The sequence below is a fragment of the Acartia tonsa genome, chromosome 7 (genome assembly GCF_053477335.1).
Source record: "Acartia tonsa isolate MP-2025a chromosome 7, ASM5347733v1, whole genome shotgun sequence".
Classification (NCBI taxonomy): domain Eukaryota; kingdom Metazoa; phylum Arthropoda; class Copepoda; order Calanoida; family Acartiidae; genus Acartia; species Acartia tonsa.
In genome coordinates this window covers 12,022,994-12,049,745 of record NC_137266.1, presented here as the reverse complement: position 1 = coordinate 12,049,745, position 26,752 = coordinate 12,022,994, and the positions used below count along the sequence as shown (strand labels likewise).

Sequence of the window (26,752 nt, the reverse complement as noted above, 5' to 3'; positions counted from 1 at the left end):
GCGATTTTTTATGACAATTTTTTTTTACATGTAGAAACATCCTAGAAAGGTATTATTAATCCATTATTACCCTACCTTAAACATATAAATTGACACAAATTCATAATATTTTAAAGATATTTTTTTCATTTTTTTTTTCATTTTAGAACGTTGCTTGATGTTAATTTATTCATAATAAAAATATTCACAGTCGAAAAGAAAACTTTAATATATATTCCGATTGGGGTTACGTGATCTACATAATTGAACTTTTAAAAAGTATTTTTTTTTTATGAACGTGCCTTGAAAGTGAATGGTCTAATCTAAGCCATGTCTCCAGCATTGTAAATATTTCGTCAATTGTTGACTGTTCCATATCCTGAATTTTATAGTATATTAAATACATTCACAAATACACTAAGGTAGATATGGATTCTCAAAATGTAAGACAATAGACAATATATTGATTTAAATCTCTGTTGATGATGATAAACAAAATTACCCCTTCTGCACATTAAAATTATTAATGAAAACGTTTGAACATTGCTTATTTTAACACCTTATCAATATTTAATAAAAAATTCCATGAATTTTACCTTTAAACTAGTAGTGTCCAAACTTTTCAACAAATACTTTTAATTTACAAAAAGGGTAATTGGATGTAAAGGGATGTAATGTGTATCAATTTATCATCCAATGTCTTATCCCTTAAGATCCCTGACTAGTAAATATAGACTAAGCTGAACATGATGACTCGCCTGTCTAAGAAGTTCCTTGATTAGAATGTGCAGACTATCACCAATACTTGTCAGCTTGTTATCCAATTCTCTGAAATAAAAAAAAGAATTATTTTCCAGTATTGCTTCGATACAGATTAATATCCGCTGGGTTAGTACCGATTCTCAAGTCATACTGAAAATAATGTATAGCATCACCTAGATGATCATCTAATTCGACCAATAGTACCACAGCGTAGGAACAATCCGACCTCATTAATAGTTAGAAAAAGTACACATTTCGGAACGAAAGGGCAGTTATTCTTCCATTTTATACATATAAATAAAAAGACATCGATTAATGATTTAATTTCAAACTTTTAATATTATTTGGAAGGATTATTTATTGTTTCTGATTGAACATCGATCTATGGTAATACATCTATTATATTATATTAAAGTTTGTGAAATGAATCTTACCTGGCCATGGTATAATCTTCATGTTTAAGAGAGTCAGCTTCAAGAAAACTGTTGAACAGTGTATTAAAGCTGGCTTTCAACATTATACACCTAAAAAATAAGAAGTAAGGCAATAGCCGATAAATTGATGAACAGTAAATCCTCCTATAGATTACAATTAGTGGTGAAACGTTTGGCCAATCAACCTAGGGAACTTGAACAAACCAATAAAAATTCACTAAAAGTCCTCAAATCCAACGAATAAGAAATCAAAAGTTATTAAAAAATTTGGGACTAGTATAATAAGCAGCCCGGTCTAAATGACGGACCAATGGACGATTCCAAGAATTAAGTTTATACACAAAACATTATATTTACCTGGTTGATTGAGAAATAACTGGAGGCAACTGTATAATATTCGTCAAGGCCAGTAAGGCCAACTGCTTTGACTTCAGGGAGACCTTAACAAAAAAAATATAAATACAAAACCATTCTTATATAGATAGAAGTGACAGAATGTCAATCTGTGTTTGTACAATGTACTAGGGTTGGCTATCCGTATCCGAATCCGCCCAATTTTTGGTCAATTTTGTAATCCGAATCAGGAATCCGTTTTTAACTCCCCCTTTTTGAAGGCAAAGATTATCATTATTAAATATAAAATCTGGTTCGATTCTCGGAAGTGAATTATAGAGAACACCAAGAACATTAATTTTAAGCACTAAATCTTTTTTAAAAGCCTTTTGAAATATTGCTAGAATCCGGAATGCGCCAAAAATAATAATCCGGAATTCGCCATTTTTTTGGACGGATTCTTGTAAGAATCCGAATCCAAATCCGGTCCAAAAATTTGACTGATTGCCATCCCTAGTTTTGTACAAAAGTATATCTCGCTAACTCTTAAATATATATGACTCTGCTTTAAAGTAAAGCTTCTAATAGGTCATAGGAAGTTTTTTTTCTGATTTTGGAGGAGGGTAACTCCCGAGTCCCCCAAATCAAAGAAAATACCTATGTATGTAAGTAGACCAACCTGATTATCTTGTAATACTGTGATGATAGCATTGACCAAGCTATCATGTTGGGGCATTAGAAACTTCGAATTCTCTTCCAACACTTTCTTTAATGATATTGCAACCTGAAATCATACAAAAGGATGAGTAACAAGGATGGCAACAACATAGCTAAAGGGATAAGACAATGGCCGATATATTGATGTACATCCGCAATAATGATACACAAAATTACTCCTCCATTATATCAAAATAAAAGATTGAAACGTTCGAACATTCAACTTAATGCATCAACTAATAAAAATTCAATAAAAGACCCCAAAGTTGTTCAGTCAACGAATAAGAAAACGTTATTATTAAACTTCTAGGACTAGTATAATAAACAGCCCTTTGTCTCCTCTCTTTCTTCAATGTCCATAAGTAGTATAATACAAAAAATCATGGATGGACAAATGGACAATGTGAAAGGGGGCTTTAAACAACGATGCCGAGTGATTCTAAGCCCCTTCCAGCATTGATCCATAGTATTTTATTAAGTGAATATACTAGGTTTATGTTTAATATTTAAATAATCGTTTAAAAAGTTAGGTTCACTATGGTTTTATATGAAAAAAACTATGAAATGTAAAGCATTTTTTGGTGCATTATCATAAAATGCTTTGTTGAGTTCCAACGAAAAAATTAAATAACAAATGCTCTAAATTGCAATATTACAACTTGTTACCTACCAATCCTTTTTTTAAATTTTTTATAGAAATAATAGGTATACTTTTGTATCGAAGCTTTTAAAACAACAGTTTGACCTCAACAAAACAGTTGATGACATTGCACCAAATATTGCTTAACATTTAAAAAAAAATTTCCATATAAACTATGGTTAAACCTAATTTTTAGTCGATAAACCAGATATTAAATATAAACCTAGTATATTCACTAAAAAATAATATGGATCAATTCTGGAAGGTGCCTAGAATCACTTGGTGTCGTTCGTACATAGTCCCCTTTAGAGCAGATGTTCAGTGATCAAAAAGATTGAAGGAAAAGAAAAAAAAGAGACGATTAATATATAAAGAAAATGAAAAATCAAAATAAACAAAACCTTTACTTATTAATATAAATGTTAATGTCTCTTGTATCATTTGACCGACTAATTGACTAGCCTAGTAAATTGTCTACTGGATTCTCTTTTTAAGGGGTATATGGGTGTCTTCACAAAAAAGCAGTTTAATTTAGAAAGCAACCAAAAAAATGATATTGTCCAAGAGAGTTATTGACGGACGGAAAGACAGACGACGTGTATTATAGAGTAGCTTCGCTATTAAATTGGGAGACAAAACCGCAAAACAAAAAGTAGAAGGAGGGAGAGAAGGAAAATATAAAAATGACGACCAAAAAAGGAAAAAAATTATCTACCTGAGAAATACTTGTAAGCACAGCTGCCTGAATAACCTCCGACCCCTGGCAGCTGGCTATGGATGGTCCCAGAAACTCGACCACGATTTTGTCAGCATATTTCTCCAGCTCCGAGGCCTCGGCGTTTTGAGCTGCCTCGCCAACACAGTACAGGATGCAGGTCAGCTTCTTCTCATATGTTTCATCTGAGGTTCTGTAAAATTAAATCTTATATACTAAAGTAGCAGTAAATTTTCCTGAAAAATTAATTTTAAAGTCAGGATAATATAACACGAATTATCAATAATGTCCATGTTTTTGTGAACCTGGACATCATCAAAGAATACAAAGTCAGAGTACAAAGATAATCTTCATAATAAAGGAAGCCAACATGTCGATCTATTTATCTCTGTCTAATGTTTCATTGAGTGTTTCACAAAGATCTTAAAACAATTCATGTCATGATCTAATGTAAGTATTACCCAAGTTAGGACAGGATAACCTAAAAAATCTATATATACCAAAACCATGAAAATGCCCATCCCATCTTAATTGGAAGCATGTGAAATGTGTTTATGGTTGTTACTTATGTTATATGAAACAAAGCAATGTGTTTAATGTATATCATAAAGTAGTTAACATTTTTTTAAAGATCTTGAAAATGACTAACTTATTCTTGTCATAGAAGCCTGATTTAGAAATTAGGGGGGTCTGTGGCTAATTTATTTCTATTGTGCAGCCCTTAGATGCTAAAGGCACAGCCATTAATTTTAATAATGGAAAAAAGTGATCTTATCTTTCAACCCACTCCCCAACAATGTAAAAATCCTCAAATTCTCAGAGGCAAATTCCAGCAAAGTAATAAACAACCAACCTGTGAAATATACCAAAGAATGAGGAGGATTTCTTTTTAACCTGGCCCTTGTGCAAAGTCTCGAGCTTGGACATGACCAGGTTCAGGTGCTTCTTAGCCGCCAGACCGTAGGCCTTGGCACAGGCTTCCTCCATATTGCTGGAATCTGTGGCCGTCAGGAAGATGGCAGACAGGTTGTCAGATATCAGCTAAATATTTTGCACAGTTTAATGAAACTGCAAAAAAACAGAGAGGGAGAGGGACATTAGGTTGTTTATTACAGTAGTCCCCAAGTTTTAATAATAATGTTTTTTTATTCGTTGGCTTAACAACATTGAGGACTTTCATTTTTTATTTTGATTGGTTGGTTCATCAATTTGAGTGTCATAACATTTAACCACTAATTGTAATCTACAGTAGGGTTTATTTTGTGCATCATTATTGGGGATGTACATCAATTTATCCCTAAGAAAAAATATACAATAATTTATTTACAGATATTTTAAAATTAAATAAATGAACACACTAAGAGTATCTTTTTCATAAGATCTTTTGAAAGACAATATGTAATGATGTTCACTAAATTAAAATTTGAAAAGAGTGCAAATCTAGATATAGTAAATTAGTGTATCATGAATATTAATAATATATTTATTAAAGGCACAGAAAAACTGAAAAGGGTCAACATGACAAAATAAAATTTGTGTCAGTCTTCTGTTACACATTAACAGGTGGGTGGGGGGGGGGGGGGGGGGGTTTACACTTAAAGGAAATTAAATTTTAGTACAAAATATAGCACTGGAAGTAAGGGCTTGCTTTTATAGTTATCATATCAATCCAATTCTTTTTCTAAAATCTCTTATCTGATTGGATCTACCTTGAAAATTTAATTTTGGGCCTTTCCTCACAGGAAAAAGTAAACCACCCTTCATACACTTAAGTCTTAACTTCTGAGCTTGAAATTAAATATATTAAGCTGATTTTTTAAATCAAAACTTTTTAAAAAATGAATTGGATTGAAAACAATAAAAACAAGCCCGTATGTCGAGTGCAGAATTTTATACTAAAATTACATTTCATATAAGTGATAACTCCTCCCCCCCCCCCCCCCTTACTTTCATTCAATTCTAATGGTGATAAAAAAGATTATTTCTAAAATACACTAATAGTAATAATAAAGGGTGACATAGCCAAAGGATAAATCTAACACAACTTAGGGATAAAGGAAGGTGAAACATGATAAAATAAAGGTGTATGGTGAATTTATTAACTTCTTTGTCAAGAGAGTCCCCCCCCCCCCCCTCCCCATTCACATTATTTTGTGGTATTTGTTCAAGTTTCATCTCCCTGGCATAAATATATACTCTTAGCATACCTCATGTACTAACTTTTCAACGTCCACGCCGAGTTCAGAAGAACACTATTGCAATAAAAAAACGATTTAAATGCTTTAGAAGAGCAAATATTTTGTGTGTTAAGCCTTAAGCCAAAAGAAGCGAATAAAGCGTTATAACAAATAAGTGAAAAATTGAATAATACAAGTTGAAATTTTTTTAAAATTCATTCCATAATTATTGTACTTTCGTATATTAGTTAAAAAGTAGGTTAACCTTTCAATATGAGGATGGACAATGCTATACCAATTTTTTGATGTTATATAGAATGAATAAACCTTCCAAGAAAGACAGTTTGCTGTTCCAGCAATATTTGCGTTATACCACAAAGTGCCTTTCGAGCACTGAACTCTTCTCCCTTATTTTTTAGAAAAATTTAAAAGAGGCGAGGATATAGTCTATCGTTTGTTTATCATAACTTTTGGTTAGGTTAGGTTAGATTGGGTATTTCCCTAAGGTAACCCCCCCACCCCCCCATAAAGGGTTAGGCATAGTTTTAAAAAATATCACTCAATCTTTTTTCAATTTATTTTTAAAAAGGGAGAGAGGGGACAGTCCTCGACCGGCACTTAGAGAGAAAGCACCAACATCTTATAGATGTACAGACAAACATTTTATTTATTGCAGTTATAAAGGAACAATTTTGCTACCTGGTCCATGTTGATTTGATCCAGAACCACTCCAACACACTGAACAGCAAATTTCTTCTCCACAGAATCGTTTGGATACATTCTCAGCTGATCTACTAGGCTCAACACAAGCCTAGAGACAATAATAATTTGCCCCAAGAGGTTTGATCAAACTATTTTTTCGTATTTTAGATTTAAAAGAAAATTTTTTTTTTGAGGAGGGGTAATTTTTTTTGTTGGGGGGGGGGGCGGTTTAGTCGACCCCACTTTTTTAATTTTAATTTTAAAAAGAAAAAGGAGAACCCGATCGGTTCAGCGGTTAGCGAGATCCTTCGCTACAAACCAACAGACAGACAGACATCGTTCTAATTTGTATTATAGAAAGAGTATCTTTAAAAACAATGAAATCATGTTTGTAAATTGTTTTATCATTGTTAATTTGACTTTAGTACAGCATTTGATGGTAAAAAATATACCATTTTTATCTAAGTAATATGAAAAATTCAAGTTACAGCAACAACAACGTTCTTTTATAAAACTTTAATTGGTTGGTTTAAAACTAATATTGTATTAACTATTCAACCAATAATGGGTAATCCTCATTTGGATGTTTTTCATATACCGTCAATTGTCTTATCCCCAGGGGTGTATATTCTGCATAAGATTTATTTTTTTTCCCCGGCTACAAATTTTTTTATTTTTTTTCCCCCCTTGTTTTTTCTCTTCAAGTAGGGGGAAAATGAAAAAATATTTAAAGAACTCTATATTTTATTTATTTTATCCCTCATACCACACATTTTTTTAGTTTTTTTCTCCAAAGAGGGGGGGGAAATGGAAAAAATGTTTTCAGTTTTCTTAATTTTTATATTTTTTTTCCCTCCAACCACTTATTTTTTATTTTTTTTCCCCCCCCCTTAGCCGGGGATCCCATGCAGAATATACACCCCTGCTTATCCCCAGAAAAAAAATATGGTTAAAATAAAGGGTACATGCACTCAAAAAAGAACAAACCTTCGTCTCCATTCATCCTCTCCAATAGCTGTCAAAGTGTCTGCTAGGAGCTGTAGCAACCAGTTGTGCCATTGATAATACTCTACAGATGTCGGGTGTTGGTCCAGGTAGTGCAACAGTAGGGGAAACCTAAATCATAGAACTATGTATAGCTGTCAAAGTGTCTGCTAGGAGCTGTAGCAACCAGTTGTGCCATTGATAATACTCTACAGATATCGGGTGTTGGTCTAAGTAATGCAACAGTAGGGGGAACCTAAATAATATGAAATAATAATCTGAAGTTTTCTATAAGAGGAAGAGGGAGTTTAACTATTAAGTTTAAACAATGGATGTAGATAATTTGTGTATACATAAAGGAGAACCTAATTAAAAGCTGCATTGCAGATATACCGATAGACTTCATTGATATAGAAGGTAAAAATCTTAATATTTTAGAAATCATAAGAACAACTTTGTATCTACCTGCTTAAAAGCTGTAATATGATAATTTGTACATTTTTTAGAGTGAGAAAAAAGGGAAGAGTAGGGTTACAATTTTATATACTAATGGCTTCGCCCAACGCCTCCTTGAGTTACTTCCCATGAAGGTGGTTGAATTTTCTTATTTTGATATGATATCTTAGAAGAGGATTACGCTTCCACCCACCCCACTCCTAAAATAACCTAGAACCTGCCCAACACCTCGATTAAAAATTTGGTCGCAGACGCCTAACTGCTAACTTTATTGACAAAAAGTTGAAAAATATTAAATAAACAATTTTATTTTTTTGTATCTACCTGCTTTCCCATAGTTCTCTGACACAAGAGTTGATGTTGACAGAAAAGGCTTTCAAGAACTTGAATATATGAACACCACGATTGTTTACCTAAAAAATAAGGGTTCTAAAAGAAAAAGCTTGCAGGATATGAAAAATCGGTCGATTGTTTCGTTAAAATCTTATTATAGCTGTATAGCATTCAAATAGGATCGCATACGATTATTATTTATAGCGATGTGATGGCTTATACATTAAAATATGTTTTTTTTCATTTTTTAGGGTTTCAAATTTAAAGGAAGAATACAAATACAGATAAAAATTACCTAGGCATGAAAAATCCTAATTATAGAAAACATGCATTACAGAAAAACAGACATACCAAAAAAAAAAAACCTTTATAGATGGAGTTTTACTTTAACATAAAAATGGAATGAAAAATCTTACCAAAGGATTAGAAGCAAGAACAATAAGCCTGGTGAGTAGCGCAACTGGGCTGGAACAATATTGCAGATTTGTAAACTGAACTATGTATTCACTATCCTGCAAAAAAAATAACTTAGGACAATTGAATTGATAATATCATAGCACATTGATTTATAAACAGTATTGTACTAGAGAAACAACATTTTACTTGTACCACCTAGCTTTAGCTTAAAGATTTTACTCAAAAATATACTTGATGAAGAAATTAGGGATCTAAAGGAATAAGACAATGGCAAATATTATATTGATGTATATACCCCTTCTGTAGATTACAATTAGTGGTTGAAGCGTTTGGACACTTAATGAACTAACCAATCAAAATTTAATAGAAGTTCCCAAACTTGTTAAGCTAACGAATAAGTATCATAAAACTAGTGTAATAAACAACCCCTTTTCCCCTGCCTTCTACTTTTAAATGCATTTCTCCCAAATTAGTAACCTTACCAAATATATTAACTCATTGAGACACTTAACAAAATGTTTGAATTTACGCGTTTTAGACTTAAAGAAAGCATTTGATAGTGTGCAAACCTTACCTCTGCAATACGTTTTCTGTTGGCAATAACAAGGAGTGATTTGCATAGAGCTGGCACGGCCAGGGTAAACTCTTCTTGCAGCAGGAATTCAAGCAAATATGGCCACAGGACACTATCAACCCCACTCACTATAATAGATTTAGATAAACACAATGTAGACTAAATAAAACACGAGGATTTTATATGCCAATTCTGACGAATTTTTTCTTTATGACAAATCTCATGTGTCAAAGCAAAATACAAATCTATCTTAGGGATTTAACAATGAATGATCAATTGAAATCAAATGATAAAAATAAAATTTCTCTGCTGTATATTAGAATTATTGATTGAAAAGTATGGAAACTTCTGATGCATAACTAACCAATATTCAATAGTAGTACCCAAAGTGTTTGAGCCAACGAATACGATTAAATAGTCATAAAACTTTGGGTAGCAGTATAATTTACAGTCTGATGTCCACTAACTCCCTGTATTTTGTCATCCTTATATAAAAGTAACAGGATATGTCTTGTATTTCTGTCTGTACAGAAGAATTTCGTTAACCAAACGCTCCTCTTTCCAAAGTAACTTTTCATAGGTCTAAGATGGTTTACAACTATTTTTTTTGGCGGGGGGGGGTTGGGGGGGGGGGGGGGGATAGTTACATAACCCTTTAAATAAAAATGACTAATTAAAAATTATCCTTTAAAAGTTATTTTACTTTTTGTTTTGAAACTAAAATTAAAAATGGGGGTTGAAACAGTTTCCAATCCCCATCACCTCAATTGCCCCTAGAGGTTTTAGGAGCGCAGCAGCTAGCAAAAAATATAAGTATAATAGAGTAAATCAAACTCATAAAGTAGCCTTACCTGAGTTCGTCAACAACTGGAGGACATTGTCTCCCGTGATCGTCAGAGGTTCCGGGTCATTATCCGTAACCTTGCGGTCATCCGCACATAGTTTCAGCAAGAAATCCAGGAAATCTTTACCTGTTTCTCCTAAATGAAAAATAAATAAATAAAAATTAATACCTATAAATGATACAACAAGAATAGTTTTCATGAAAACTGGTGCCTTTTTAAAATTAAATAAAGATTACTGTCCTTTTGTGTAAGACATGCAAACCTCAAACATAAAGCAAGATTTATTAGTATTTTTTTTTGAAAAATTCATAGAGGGAGGGGAAAATGGACTGTAAATTTTTAACCCAAAATTTGTAACCACTTTATCTTAAAAACTTTGGGTACTTTTATTGAATATTGATTGGTTGGTTTTGAACTAGCAGTGTCCAAACTTTTCAACCAAAACATTATTCCACAGGAAGGTTTTTATGTTTGTTATCATTTGAGATATTAATCAATTTATCGTCCATTGTCTTATTTCTTATTATCCCTGGCAAAATAAAAAAAAGAGCACCTGTAATACATCCGTGATGGCCAAGGTTTAGAATTATCTGAGCCATTAGTTTTCTAACACTGGGAGCCGTCTCATCTAGAAATTAAATAATCAATATCAAACAAGGACGACTACACCTGTAAAGATAAAGCTCAACAATTTAGACAAAAGGGCAAAAGAACTATGCATATCAATCCGCGAATTTTTGTTCGGATTCGTATTTTTACAAAAATCCTCCAAAAAAGCAGATTAATCCATCGATTGCGGATTTTCCGATTTTTTATTGGGGGGGGGGGGGGTAATTAGTTTTTTTTTTTTTTGGGGGGGGGGGTAAAATGGCGCGCGAAGCCTCCTAAAATGCCCCCTCGTAAATGGTTGGGGGTCTTTTTATAAATAAAAAAATCTAGCCCCTTCAGTGGCCATTTTCTAACCCTAAATAACCTAATTACCTATATTGTTATGAATAGTTTTTGTAATTTCTTCCAGTCTTTAGTTCAATGTTTTTGTTATACCTAAGGATGAAAAAATATTAGACCTCAATAACTTGGTCATATAGATCATAATCCTTGAGAAGCCAATCTCTTCAAAAAGACAATATTATGTTCTAACCTAGATTATTATGAATAGTTTTCGTGATTTCTTCCAGTCTATAGTTCAAGGTTTTTGTTGGAAGGTTGAGTAAATGCTTCATGATGGTTAGTGCTCCTATCTTGTGGCGCTCATCAGGATTCTCATACTTTTGTATCAACCCTTGAAAAAAAAACAAAAATAATTAAAACCTTAGATAATAGGATGTCTGTCTGTCTATCTATTCTTTATAATCTGAAAGCCTATACATTGAAGCTTTTTTTACAGGGCACTAGATGGTTTTAAAAATATATCAAAAATAGAAAAATCACCCTTCCCCTTCCGTAAGTTATTCACTAACAAATTTGAAATTGTAAACAAAGCACCAAATTAAAATATATAAGTGAGGATCGTTTACAGCATTTTTACACCAAAGAGAAAAGATACTTTGAGATTCCATTCCTTAGGCATTAACTTATTAGGTATTGAATTGCTGCGCTACTCATGAATAATGCTGATGGTTGTTACTAAAAAAAACTACTGAACAATACCTGAAACTACTTTTTCTGGATAGAATTTCATCAACAGGTCAAAACATCTGATAGCCTCAAAATGGTTCTTTACTGTGTTAGATTTGGTGTAATCTGGCAGGATACAAACCTAAACGTTTGTTGTTATAATCTTTTTTAATTTTTCGTGTAAGATAGTTAGGATAGAAAATAAAACATTATGGCAATCAGATATTAGATAATAGATAAAGAACACAAAGTTTTAAAACTAACAAATAGGAGACCATTTTACAGCACAATATTCCCTCTCTACCTGAATCTATTTGAAAACTAAAGCTGTACCTGAATAAACATTGCGTTCAGAACTTGATCCAGAACATTGTCCAATCCAATTGGGGATACTTTGGTTATCACCTCTATCAATTGACACACGCATCCAGTTACCTCTAAATAACACATGGTTATAGTAATTTCCTGAATTAGGTTGAAATCTAGACACAACATCCCGTCTTGTTTGAGAAGGAGGGAATGCCTTGGACCAATACAGATACAAGCCAATAGCAAGCACATTTAAGATTTCCAAATAAAGGTCGTGCAACCAAATGGTTGGTTATCTGAAGGGCGTTTGTTCATAAAATGATGCAAAATTAAATGATTAGGCCAGATTTTGTTCAGATATACACCAAAATAAGATCACGTGGTGTATCCTTATCTCCATAGGCTATTAATGCTATCACAATGTGTCAGTACTCCTCCACCCCCCCCCCCCCTTAAAATAATGTCAACCTCTATTAGCAGAAGGTCCAAGTTTCTTGTACAACGTGATCAAAGCTGAAATAGAAGCAGGTCCTTTCTCCAGGACATAGTCTTTGGACAGGAAGGGCGTACAGGCGGCTAGGCACTCAAGGACTTGAAATTTCACCTAAATATATAATTATATGAGTAACAGAATGCCTATCTATCTTTCTCTATGTAGCAAAGTATCCTTTACAGAAAAGCTTCTTATAAGTCAAAGCACCCTCCTCACAGAATTCGACCCTGGAAAAATAGCTCCCCTCCCCTCCCCCCCCCCAAAAAAAAATTCTTTTTGGATCTAAAATTAAAATTGTATGGTCGACCAAATAATAACTTACCGTAGATTCTTTAGTGGAAGGAAGCCAGTTAATGTAGAGAATATCAAATATTGCATCGCCCTCCATATGGAAATGACCTAAAGTAAAACATTTAGGATGCAAAATAAATCTAAAACTTTGAAATAACGGAAAGATTCAAGCAATAAAAACAAGTATCAAGTTCATAATTTCACACGTGAGCCTTCCAGGGATCTACAGGGATAAGAAAATGCCCGAGGAATTTATGTATATCTACAATGATGATACACAAAATTACCCCTGCTGAAAATTACAATTAGTGGTTCAAAAGCTTGAACACTTAACTTAATGACCCAACCAAATCAAAACTCAGCAAAGTCCCCAAAGTTTTTAAGCTAACGAATAAGAAAACTTGTTATAAAAACTTTGGGGAATTGTGTAACAAACAGGCCATTGCACCCCCCCCCCCTCCCAGGGAGCTTTATCAAAATCCTAAAAATGAACACTTATGACGATATGAATATAGGCTTTAACCTATTTTACAAATATAACTGTTCAAAATAGGTAGGTAGAAAATAAACGTAAATATAAATCATATTTAATTGAATCTACAAAGTCGGGAAAATGACGAATGTTAATAATTTGTACAAGGATGACAACATCCATAAGCAGCAAGCACAAAAAAAATCTTGAATGAAAATTGGACAAACAAATAAGAGTAAGCTAGAATGCAGATGAGTAATAGCAGCCCATAGCGTTACAGGCTGACTGACGAGGGTGCGACAGACAAAATAAATGATAGAGTAGCTTCAATATTAACAAATGACTTACCAACAGTAACTGAAGGATCGGGCATTTCACCAATGTTGGAAATATAATCCAAAATTGCATCACAGAACCTTTTAATGTTTAATTATGATATTTGAATTTAAGAATATAAAATATGCTAGGTACAGAATTAAAGTAGTTATCTTAAAAATAAGTTATTACCTAGTACATTCAGTAGAAAGTAAAACTTAAAAATAAAGCTTACAGAAATTACAAAGATGAGTTGAATAAAAACAAAACTAACTCAAAGAAACTTTCAAGCAAAGCCTCATAAAAAGTATCTCTTTGCAACTACAATAAGGAATGAACTTTTTTAATACCTAGTCACTTTTTTTTATTTAATATATTTCAATTATGTACGAAGTTGATTAATAAAGTAAAAAAAAATCAAAATCTCTGTACTTTTGTAGGTCAAAAGCAGGAAATTTTAAGGTTATGTTTCGAAAGGTTGGAATTGTTGCTCCTCTACTTTAGGCAATTTTCCTTCAAATCCCCCATAACTTGAAAACGTGGCCCATCATCCCTTTTTTCCCCTTATAGTAGCAACATTCTAATAAATTAATCCTATAATAGAAATTAGTAAGTTTTTTTATCTCTAGATTAAGATCTTGATAATGACTGAACCCTTTGAGTTCAGAATTTAATCCTTAGAATAGTTCAGACTCTTTTTCTGCAGTTTTCTACCCTTCAAATTCAGAGTTCCTAAATTCTAGGGGCGCAACCTTCAGTATATAAAAAAGGAAATCTTTAAATCATCCACTCTTATTTGAAGTAAGAATGAAATATCATAATGTTTTCCTGCAAATAGCTTTACAAATGACAGACTTTGTCACGACATCTGCTTGCTTGGTGCTCTTCATTGTGTGCGCCAAAGTTGATAGGATAGCCTTATATAAAGAAACTAGAGTTGGCTCGATATAATTATCTCCCTATTGGCTAGTTTTCTATATGCATATCTATTTCTCAATAAATCTATTTTCCTCACCCGGCATTACTATCTAAAAGAAAGTAAATATTTAATAATTTAAATGATTTTTAAAAGATTTTTTTAAATTGTATTTTTTTCTTTACATTACCATCACCAAAGGGTTAATGATGATGATTACAATTTTAGTTTAATATTTGAACACACAAAATGTCGCCACAATCGAATTCTTTTAAAACATAGTTTTCTTAAATTTATCATATTATAAATTTAAATTTTCTTTTTTATGATTAGAAATTAAATACATCAATATAAGGTAAATAGCAACTTGAAATGAAAAAAATGAATTTATTTTTAATAAAGTAAAATAATGGGTCTTATCGTTCTGGGCAATGAGAGTTTATTATGGATTATTGGAGCACTATGAGTTTTAATCATATATTCCTTGGAAAACTTGAGCTCGTTTATAGACATTTATTTCCTATATAGATCTGACATGGATCTTGAAGCAATTAAGCAGGCCGTTTTGTACATGTTAAAAATTGGAAGATTTCATTAAATAAAAGTAATCGCAAATATACTTAGTAAATAAGTAAGGTAAGTTACAGATCTAAAGGGATAAGACAATGGTCAATAAATTAATGTGTATCACCAATGATGATACACAAAATTACCCCTTCTGTAGATTATAAACAGTGGTTGAAACGTTTGGACTCTTAAAGTAATGCACCAACCAGTAAAAGGTCCCACAGTTGTTAACACAATGAAAAGAAAAGGGTATTAAAACTTTTGAGACTAGTGTATTAAACAGTCTATTGCCTGCCTGGGTAAGTTACAATCTCTTATATGAAAATATATTCTTGCTTTAAATACAAAAATTATGGAGGATAGGATATTGCCTATTGGCTGTAAAATTTCCATGTTGTACTCGTTCAATAAACATCTTCTCTCATTAGTTGGCTCACCTTAGGAAACATACACATTGGTGAGGATAATCTTATAAGACACCTGTCATAACTATAATAATACTAGAGTTGGCTCGATATAACTATCTCCCTATTAGCTAGTTTTCTATATGCATATATATTTCTCAATAAATCTATTTTCCTCACCTGGCATTAATATCTAAACGGAAGTAAATATTTAATAATTTAAATGATCTTAAAAAGATCTTTTATATTATATTTTTTTCTTTACATTACCATCACCAAAGGGTTTATTATATGATTACAATTTTAGTTCAATATTTGAACACACAAAGTGTCGCCATAATCGAATTCTTTTAAAACAGAGTTTTCTTAAATTTACTATATCATAAATTTAAATTTTCTTTTTTATGATTAGAAATTAAATACTTCATTATAATGTAAATAGCAACATGAAATGAAAAAAATGAATTTATTTTTAATAAAGTAAAATAATGGGTCTTATCGTTCTGGGCAATGAGAGTTTATTATGGATTATTGGAGCACTATGAGTTTTCAACGAATATTCCTTGGAAAACTTGAGCTCGTTTATAGACATTTATTTCCTATATAGATCTGACATGGATCTTGAAGCAATTAAGCAGGCCGTTTTGTACAGGTTAAAAATTGGAAGATTTCATTAATTAAAAGTTATCGCAAATATACTTAGTAAATGAATCTTACCTTTAGGAAAGGAACAAAGTGGTGTGAATGGTATATAATAAATAGGACACCTGTCATAATTAGAAGTATATTAATCTTACCTTTAGGAAAGGAACACAATGGTGTGGATACTGGTAGGATAAACTTATGATAAATGGGACAACTGTCGTAATTAAAATAATTTGTATGTTACCTTTAGGAAAGAAACACAGTGGTGTGAAGTGAATGGTTGTAGGGTAAATAATAAGTGCAGTCAATATTCTCTAAAATGGCTATAACATTTGGAATGATAGTGCAGCTATTACCTTTTATGATACAAATAAGGATTTTGATTGCCAATTATCTGAAAAGTTTATATTCTTGAGCTAAAATTTTTTTAAATTTTATAACTGCCAACCCTAAATCTTCATGCGGTTTTTAATATCTTTGTTATGATTCAATCCACGCATATAACGATTGCTTTAATCGTTTTCCAGGTCCCATAACTGTGCTGCTAGACCTTTATTTTTTTAAAATCGGTTCAGAAATAAGGATTTTAGAAGCTATAATATTAGAATATTAGTTGTTTGATCCTTATCCTATTGGGGAGTCCGATGGAGGTCAGGAACAAAGCCTAAAACCAACCCTAAGACATTTATAAACCTTCCCTTAAAAGTGTAACCAAATTGGAACAGTATTAGCAAGCTGTTTTCGTTATCGGCCGGCCGGAAATCGGCCGACTTCGGCCGGATTCGGCAGATTAACATAATCGGCCCAAATTTTCTTCATGTTAAGTTTAAAAATATCGTATTCGGCTATTCCTCAGCCGATTTAGTCGTCTAAGGTTGTAAAAAAATAGTCCTGGTCGTAATAAATTCAAATCCGTTGACCAATCTAAAATCCGTCCACTGGTTGTCGCGTAACGATGTTTTTAAAGTTGTAGACATGATAATAATTGCATAAAATAGAAGTAAAATTTAAAAATACCGTAGCCGGTTATTCCTTGGCCGATTTAGTCGGCCAAGGTGGCAAAAAAATAGTCCTGGTCGTAATAAATTCAAATCCGTTGACCAATCTAAAATCCGTCCACTGGTTGTCGCGTAACGGTGATTTTAAAGTTGTAGACATGATAATAATTGCATAAAATAGAAGTAAAGTTTAAAAATACCCTAGCCGGTTATTCCTTGGCCGATTTAGTCGGCCAAGGTAGCAAAAAAATAGTCCTGGTCGTAATAAATTTAAATCCGTTGACCAATCTAAAATCCGTCCACTGGTTGTCGCGTAACGATGTTTTTAAAGTTGTAGACATGATAATAATTGCATAAAATAGAAGTAAAATTTAAAAATACCGTAGCCGGTTATTCCTTGGCCGATTTAGTCGGGCAAGGTGGCAAAGAAATAGTCCTGGTCGTAATAAATTCAAATCCGTTAACCAATCTAAAATCCGTCCACTGGTTGTCACGTAATGATGATTTTAAAGTTGTTATAAATGCTGCGTATATTATAAATATAATAATGTCGTCTTCGAAATGAAAATTTTACTCTAAGAAAATTTTTGAACTACAAATGTGATTTAGATGGACCTTTTACCATAAAATTACTTTTTCATAAACTAATTATTATTTAACTACCTTTTTTAAAGTAGCTGCAACCATTTTCCACCCAAAAAAAATTATTGACTGCACTTAGTAAATAACCTTATAAGAAATAGGACAAAATTATAAAAATATGGATGTTACCTTTAGTCAGTGTTGCGGATCCGGATCCGCAAGGATCCGCATTTTTTTGAGTCCAAGAATCCGGATCCTGGGGTATAAATTTATGGAAAAATCGACCTAAATTTATATAAAATAGTCACTTACAAAGGGGGGAGGCGGATGTGCCACTTTTTGAAACCAAAACTAAAAGTCAACAAAGGAACTCAACTAAAAAAAGAGTTACAGGTCTGAGATTTTGCATGGCAGTTGCTTTATAGGGGTACAATATGGAACTGTGAAGAAACGGCGGTGCAACCGCCGAAAACCGCCGTTTCCCGCCGAATTTTTTTTGCAATTATCGGCGGTTTTCGGCGGTTGCGCCGCCGTTTCTTCACAGTTCCATATTGTACCCCTATAAAGCAACTGCCATGCAAAATGTCAGACCTGTAACTCTTTTTTGAGTTGAGTTCCTTTGACTTTTAGTTTTGGTTTCAAAAAGTGGCACATCCGCCTCCCCCCTTTTGAAATATCTGGTAACCAGCTGATTCACTCCCACACTCTTCTCTCTCACATTGTATATAATCTCCCCTTCCCTTTTCGTATACCCCTGGTTGAAAAAAAATTTGGTGATTATATTTTTATTGTCATGGATACGGACCCGGATCCGGACTGACCAAATTTGGAGGATCCGGATCCGCATACAATCAATGCGGATCCGCAACACTGCCTTTAGTAAAGGAACACATTGGTAATATAAACTTATACCTAAGAAATGGGACACCTGTCATTATTATAATATGAATCTTACCTAAAAGGAAAGGAACACAGTGATGTGGATATTTGTGGGGTAATTTTATAAGAAATAGGACACCTGTCATAATTATAATAATATGAATCTTACCTTTAGGAAAGGAACAAAGTGGTGTGAATGGTATATAATAAATAGGACACCTGTCATAATTATAAGTATATTAATCTTACCTTTAGGAAAGGAACAAAGTGGTGTGGATGTTAGAATAAACTTATAAGAAATGAGACACCTATCATAATTACATTAATATAAATATTACTTTTAGGAAAGGAACACAGTGGTGTGGATAAGCTTATAAGAAATGGGACACCTGTCATTAAAATGAATCTTATCTTTAGGAAAGGAACACAGTGGTGTGGATAATGTTAGAAAAAACTTATAATAAATGGGACACCTGTCATAATTATAATCATTTAGGAAAGGAACACAATGGAGTGGATACTGGTAAGATAAACTTATAATAAATAGGACACTTGTCATAATAATAATTATATGGATGATACCTTTAGGAAAGGAAGACACTTATCACAATTATAATAATATGAATCTTATCTGTAGGAAAGGAAGACACATGTCATAATTATAATAATATGGAAGTTACCTTTAGGAAAGGAACAAAGTGGTGTGAATGGTATATAATAAATAGGACACCTGTCATAATTATAAGTATATTAATCTTACCTTTAGGAAAGGAACAAAGTGGTGTGGATGTTAGAATAAACTTATAAGAAATGAGACACCTATCATAATTATATTAATATAAATATTACTTTTAGGAAAGGAACACAGTGGTGTGGATAAGCTTATAAGAAATGGGACACCTGTCATTAAAATGAATCTTATCTTTAGGACAGGAACACAGTGGTGTGGATAATGTTAGAAAAAACTTATAATAAATGGGACACCTGTCATAATTATAATCATTTAGGAAAGGAACACAATGGAGTGGATACTGGTAAGTTAAACTTATAATAAATAGGACACTTGTCATAATTATAATTATATGGATGATACCTTTAGGAAAGAAAGACACCTGTCATAATTATAATAATATGAATCTTATCTTTAGGAAAGGAAGACACATGTCATAATTATAATAATATGGAAGTTACCTTTAGGAAAGGAACACAGTGGTGTGGATGGTTGTAGGATAAACTGGCAAGAGTTTCTATCACAGCTGGGTTTACTGGTGTACCTGAAGCAATATTAAAATTTTAAGGAAATTTCAAACTATCTTGATGGTATGTTACAATCTAGCACTTTTAAAACTGCTATTTTTGTCTAGCGGCAAATTTGAAGACATAAACTTTCAGATGGAGAAGTATGCATCCATGATATTTACACATTTCCTAATAGTATAAAAAGTACAAACTTTAACTTACCAGTAGAACTAGGTTGAAAATGTACCAGCAGTACATCCATAACTTTGTCCATATAATCTCTGCCAATCTCAACCAGAATAGCGTCATAATGATCATGCTGAAATTAAATATTATATTTAAAATTCAGGGTGGGCATACAAAAAACCCACCCAAAAAAAACCACCCGGGGTTTTTTAAAAAACCCATTGAAAAAAAACCCAAGGTTTTTTTGGGTTTTTGAAAAAACATTGTTTCACGTTTAAATTTACAAATTAAACCTCTATTTACTCAAAGACTAGGTTCTAATAACATTTTAAAGCAAATTTTACATAAAAAACGTAAAAAAATATGAAGTAAGGGGGGGGGGGGGGGGTTAATGCAACCATCTCGTAATCAATGATTAAATGGCACTTAGAATTCGAATTTTGATCTGAAATTTTGCATGAATAATCCTTGGTAAGTCTATTTTCCCTAAATCGAACAAAAAGTTGGGAAAGTAATGGTTAACGGCTGGCAGCTCAGATGTTTTGCCATTTTTCGGCTATCTTAAGAGCAAATTAGTCACAAAACCTATCCCCACATAATACTTTTTGTCACTCAAAAACCTTATCAAACGGTTCTAGCCGGTTGCTGTAGGTACTAGAAATTTTAAAAATGGTTATTGCTATCATTTAACATGAATTAAACCAAAATATGTTTTAAAAAGTTTATTCCTACGTAATTAATGCATTGATGAATTTGCCCTCAAAATAGGCCAAAAAACGGCTAAACGGCTGAGCCGCCAGCCGTTACTTTTTCCAACTTTTTGTTCGATTTAGGGAAAACAGACCTACCAAGGATTACTCATGAAAAATTTCAGATCGAAATTCGAATTCTAAGTGCCATTTAATCATTGATTACGAAATGGTTGCATTAACCCCCTCCCCCCTTGTAAAAATGATGCTCTACTTATTGTTCAAATGTTTATGAAATTACTTTCTCTCAAAACTTAATTTCAGAAAACGCTTTGCTACTAAATTGATAATATAAAAAGTGTAAATTACATAATCATAATTGATTTTTAAACTAAAACATTACAATATTTATGAAAGGAAATAGTTACAGTGGAGTGCAGAGGGTTTTATTAAGGGGAATACCTTAATAATTTCTGGGAGGGGAGGGGAGTGTTGACAGCTTAGGAATAGAGGAGGCGGTTCCATGTTTTGAAGCTTTTAACCTTCCCTCCCCCTTAATAGAATATTTTATGCACCGTTGCTAATAAGGGTTTATAATTGATCGAAATGCCAGTTTTTTTCATTATCTGTATTGTTTATTGTGAAATCTTGCTTACCTTTTACCTACAACAACTTAAACATTAATATTTCATCAATAAATCAAATGTATTGGACTCCTAAATGAAAAAACCCAATAAAACCCGAAAAAAAAACAATAAAACCCAGGGTTTTAAGGGTTTTTACGGGTTGGGTTGGGCTTTTTTAAAAAACCCTGGGTTTTTCCCACCCTGATTTAAATACCTACCTATTAAATTGAATAAAAAATGGCGGTTTTCCTAAAAGTGCGTAGTCATGCACAGAACATTCCTCCCATATATTATGAGATAAATTGAAGATGAAGGGGTGGAACATTTTCGCATGTTTGTTAATGTTTTTTATAGAAGTTCAAGTTAGGTTGCTGGGTTGCAGCTTTGGTGGGTACATTGGTCTTATCCACCACTAATTGTAATCTACAGGGTTATTTTATGTATCATTATTGGGGAATGGGATGTACATAAATTTATCGGCCATTATCTCGTTTATATGTGTCTAAGACGTATGATCACTTATCAACAGCGTTTCGGAGCCGTATTTCCAGATACGGCTCCAGCTCCGGCTCCTACCTTAAAATTAATAAATCAATTTTTGTTCATTATTGAATTTGATAAAATAAAATAAATAATATAAAATATTTTGCTTTTATTTGATTAAAGCTATATAAAAGTAGAAGGATGTGTGTCTATTTGTTAAGTAACAATAGTTTTCAGTTTATCTAGAAATAGACCGTTGCCAAATTATAATATTACATTTAAAAAAAATCATTTTTAGCTAATCTGGAGCCGGAGCCGTTTTTAACGAAAAATACGGCTCCACCAAAAATGTTGCTGCTCCCGGCTCCGAAACGCGCGCTGCTTATAAACATTATTTTAAGAACTTTTGGATGAACTGCACTTTTTAAAAGACGAACACATGAAATAAATACCTACCCTTGTATCACTAGCAATCATTTCTTCGACCACGACCGCCAGAATTTGTCCCAGGACTGCTCGTTGACTAGAATCTCCTAAATATTTAAAAGTAACTAAAATAAGAAGTAGGTACCTAGGTATTCATTTTTCAATAGAAAACTTGACATTATGAGATTGTAGAATGAACAATATCAATACTGAGGTAGTGTAAAAAGTTCATAATTTGTTTTTTCTTTGTTTACCCTGGACGAAATCATAGCACTAACGTATTCAAACAAGGTTTTTAAGGTTTCTTGCTACATCAAGTATTAGTAAGACAATAAAATTAGACACAATAAAATGAATCCTATGATATAAAGTAGTAAGAGGTCTGTAGCGAAGGATCTCGCTAACCGCTGAACCGATATGGTTCTCCTTTACAGTGCAGCTTCTTATAGGTCCTGAGATGGTTTTAGGCTGTTATCTTTTTTTTACAAAAATACATAGTAAATACATAAATAGTTAAGTAGGTATTAATAATACTATTTACACTATGACACAATAATATGGTTAGAAAATTGAAAATCAAAGACTATAATCAATGCTAACCTGGGTCTAAGCAATTATGCTTTGTAAGCACAGTCACTAACGGCATGAGGGCCTCAGTCAACCAATGTGTTGGGGGCGAAGAACTACTACTTGGCCTTCTCTTTGGGGTGGTGTGCGGGGATTCACGAAATCGGCTATACTCGCTGTACCATTCCTAAGAAAAGGAAACAATATTTGAAAATAAAATCATGTAAATATAAAAAAAAATATGCAACATCTCTGTATTTGAAGAGCTATGAAAGAGAAAATATATCACAAAACCATCTTAAGAATTAACTCTTGAAATAAAATAGTCTAAAACCATCCCGGGACATATGCGAAGCTTACCTTAAGTGGAGAATTCAATCGGTACAGTAGTTATCGAAATCTTAATCTCGACATAAAACAACCTTATTACTTTAAGTAAAAGGATGAAAAAAATTAAAAGGCAAAACCACATGTTTAAATAAACTGTGTCACTCTCTGGTACTTTATAGTTTGGATCTTAAGAGTATACAAACAATAAACAATATATAATAGGAAGATATTAGTATGTAATAATACTTGTACCTAATTGTCATAGTTATTACCTGTAAAACTAAAAGTGGATATTGTCTCCCAATCAAAGCCAGCGAGTGAGACGCGGCCTGAAAAACAACAAGTTATATGATGTCAGTACCTCTAGTACTATGGACTTTGTCAGTAAGCAATAAAATAGCCTAAAACCACCACAACAGCTAAATAAGACTTTCTAAAAGCTTTCTAAATTGTACCGACTATTTTTGAAATCTTAAGCTTCAACCAAACTTTTAAGTATAGACATCCGATCAGCATAAAACTCATTTGAAAGATGATTTTACTAACTATTTATATTGCTTTATTTCATTTTATAGCAACATACGAAGCCAACAAAAAAATTTATCGATTTTAAAAAGTGAGTTTCCAAGATTTTCAATTAATATTTACCTACCTGTCTAATTTCTGAATGGGGTGAACTGCAAGCTTCCAGCAAAGAATGTACCACAGTCTGTAAGTATTAGATTAATTATTTATCCCATAGTATTATAGACAGTATTCCGCGAATATTAAAATAAAAAGATAGAAGATTAAAATTAGTTTTTATCAGCCCCAAGGCCCTGTCTGGCAAGACTGGTATTAATATTGTGATTTTTACTTTAATATTTGTAGAAAATAGTTTGTAATACGATGCTACACATGATTTTTCAATATGGCTGAAAACCGGTTCTTATCCTGCGGATATTAAGTGGTTTTGAAGCCACACTGGAAAACAAATGAAATATGTTATTATTAATTGAAACATACTTCAGCAATTTAATATTAACATATCATATTTGACATCATTTTGACTTTTCTTTGTAAGAATTTAAATTGAATACCTAGGGTATTATAGTTTATTTAGAGTTAAAATGCTAAGCCAAAATAGACAAATATGTAAGAAATTTTACAATAATATTTTAGTTATAAACCTTCCCTAAAATTATAAAAAAAAATCTTAAACTAAAGGAGATCTTAAGGAGGATGTTAGCGAGATCTTAAGTTACATAAACAAAGACAAATATACATCCCATATAAATAAACATATAAGAAAACCCATATACTTTGAAAAATAAAACTTACTTTTGTTTTAATATTAGAATCTAAGCTGCTATCTGTAGAAATTTTGCTCGGGGAGGCAGCCATTCCCGGCGAAACGCCGTTCGGCGTTGTCTTCCCACTACATCCGCCATCGCCTCCCGCCATTTCGTCGCCAACTTTATGCGGCGATCCCAAAAAATCCGCCATTTTTCATATATTTTATTGTCACAAGGACATAATCTGAAATTTTTTTTACATTGCTAAGATCATAAATCTACGTAATAACAGAAGCATACGTTGTAGAAAAACACAAAATAATCAAATATCAAATGAAAAATCGTTGCTGTAATAATAAAACTCATTTATTTTCTACAAGGTTTGTTACTGTTTTTTTTTTAAAGACTAATATCGACAAACAAGCAACCCTTAAAACAAGGATGATAATATCAAATGCAGATAAAAATGCTAAGGTAGGTATAAGGTACACAAAAAAAGTTTTAAATAAATAAAATAATAAAATGCAAGATATGATATTTTTAGGTTTGATTGGAGAATCACTCAAATCACAATGTTAAGGCATCAGTCATTTGTAATACATAAGTTTGACCAGGCGGTGGCTTGGGAAAAAATCTGCTATCGTGAGAAATTTTCAACAGGCGTGGGAACTTCAAAATCAAGACAGGTGTAGTTTGGGTGTTACTTTAAGGTGAGCTGTTAGTCGATATGAAGGTTGAATTTAATTGGGCGGAGGGCACATAATCTTCTCTTGCTTGAAGGTGTATCTAAAATATAATGTTTATAAACTTGTATGTAAATTTGTTGAAATACTAGATGCCGCTTACATTTTTAGGACTTTGTTAAAAAGATGCTCCGCTTATTGTTGTCAAAAAAGTAAAACATCAGCATGTTTAAAATGGACGTACATGTTCTCTGGTAACGATTATAGAATTGCTACGCTTCCCAAATCTCGCCTATTTGTTACAGAAACAAAGTTCAATCATACCTTTTTTATTATACTTTAAGAGAAATATAAACTGTGCCCCCATTCTTCGTGATTCCAAGTTTATTCTTTGTAATTGGGTCTGTCCTGTCCATAGCGGCTGTAGTCAACTCCGGCGGGGTTCAGGAACTTGAATTGTCTGCATAAGGTTGATAAAATAATGTAAATATAACTTATGTTTTGGCAATCAAAATTCAGTGAAAGTGCCCACAGTTTTTGATCCAACGAATAAGAAAACGAGGTTTAAAACTTTAAGTACAAGTTTTAATACTCCTCCCTTCCTGATATTTCCTACTTTCCATCATAGTACCCATAGGTATCTGCATGGCCCTGCTTCAGTTCTATCTATCTATGTACCTGCTTTTCATCATGGTATTTATTTGATATCCGCAGGGTCCTTCTTCTTCAGTGCAATCTGTCTGTCTATCTGTCTGTCTGTCTATCTATCTGTGTACTTACTTTCCATCATAGTACCCATCTTTCTATCTGTCTATCCGTCAGTATATCTATGTATTTACTTTCCATAGTAACCAAACGTATCATCATAGCCCTTCTTAAGTTCTATTTATCTGTCTATCTTTCTGTCTGTCTATCTGTCTGTCTGTCTGTCTGTCTATCTGTCTGTCTGTCTGTCTGTCTGTCTGTCTGTCTGTCTGTCTGTCTGTCTGTCTGTCTGTCTGACTGTCTGTCTGTCTATCTATGTACTTACTTTCCATCATAGTACCCATCTTTATATCTGTCTATCCGTCAATATATCTATGTATTTACTTTCCATAGTAACCAAAGGTATCATCATAGCCCTTCTTAAGTTCTATTTATCTGTCTATCTTTCTGTCTGTCTATCTGTCTGTCTGTCTGACTGTCTGTCTATCTATCTATGTACTTACTTTCCATCATAGTACCCATCTTTATATCTCACTGTCTATCCGTCAATATATCTATGTATTTACTTTCCATAGTAACCAAAGGTATCATCATAGCCCTTCCTAAGTTCTATTTATCTGTCTATCTTTCTGTCTGTCTATCTATCTATCTATCTGTCTGTCTGTCTGTCTGTCTGTCTGACTGTCTGTCTATCTATGTTCTTACTTTCCAGCATAGTACCCATCTTTATATCTGTCTATCCGTCAATATATCTATGTATTTACTTTCCATAGTAACTAAAGGTATCATCATAGCCCTTCTTAAGTTCTATTTATCTGTCTATCTTTCTGTCTGTCTATCTTTCTGTCTGTCTATCTGTCTGTCTGTCTGTCTGTCTGTCTGTCTATCTATCTATGTACTTACTTTCCATCATAGTATCCATAGGTATCCGCAGGGTCCTTCACCTTGCTCCAGTTCACATCAGTTGTCTTGACGGCCAATCTAAAAT

General features: G+C 32.8%; 2 protein-coding genes across 2 annotated transcripts in view; both read right to left on the bottom strand.

Annotated features, from left to right (window-relative positions):
* Nucleotides 1-71: 71 nt before the first annotated feature.
* LOC145324174 (maestro heat-like repeat-containing protein family member 1) lies at nt 72-24,624 on the bottom strand. The gene is made up of 30 exons (XM_080166801.1): nt 24,423-24,624; nt 23,755-23,811; nt 23,375-23,431; nt 22,806-22,959; nt 22,236-22,312; nt 20,018-20,114; nt 19,748-19,830; nt 14,396-14,482; nt 13,599-13,668; nt 12,810-12,886; nt 12,463-12,598; nt 12,019-12,122; nt 11,719-11,827; nt 11,210-11,350; nt 10,622-10,696; nt 10,075-10,203; nt 9,224-9,351; nt 8,649-8,744; nt 8,224-8,312; nt 7,447-7,575; nt 6,457-6,568; nt 5,788-5,832; nt 4,434-4,621; nt 3,581-3,773; nt 2,188-2,292; nt 1,533-1,615; nt 1,176-1,265; nt 738-807; nt 282-358; nt 72-75 (listed from the first exon to the last, which is right to left on the bottom strand). Exons 1-30 carry the CDS (start codon nt 24,585-24,587, stop codon nt 72-74), a joined length of 3,027 nt encoding a protein of 1,008 aa, XP_080022927.1. The 5' UTR covers nt 24,588-24,624.
* LOC145324841 (cytochrome c oxidase subunit FA4-like) overlaps nt 24,620-26,752 on the bottom strand; it is a 3,274-nt gene continuing 1,141 nt past the window's right edge. Inside the window, exons 3-5 of the mRNA XM_080167529.1 lie at nt 26,668-26,745; nt 25,384-25,519; nt 24,620-25,162 (exon numbers count right to left, since the gene is read on the bottom strand). Coding sequence (XP_080023655.1) covers nt 25,444-25,519; nt 26,668-26,745 — 154 coding nt within the window. The 3' untranslated portion in view covers nt 24,620-25,162; nt 25,384-25,443. The remainder of the gene's footprint in view (nt 25,163-25,383; nt 25,520-26,667; nt 26,746-26,752) is intronic.

Bases quoted from the DNA above. Each gene is read 5' to 3' on its own strand.
- LOC145324174 (XM_080166801.1), bottom strand. From the start codon at position 24,587: ATGGCGGATTTTTTGGGATCGCCGCATAAAGTTGGCGACGAAATGGCG. The intron at 11,351-11,718 runs GTATTGTTCAGT...TTTTTTTTCAAG, and splicing joins TCCAGAAAAAGTAGTTTCAG to GGTTGATACAAAAGTATGAG. The intron at 359-737 runs GCGAGTCATCAT...TATAAAATTCAG, and splicing joins TCAAGGAACTTCTTAGACAG to GATATGGAACAGTCAACAAT.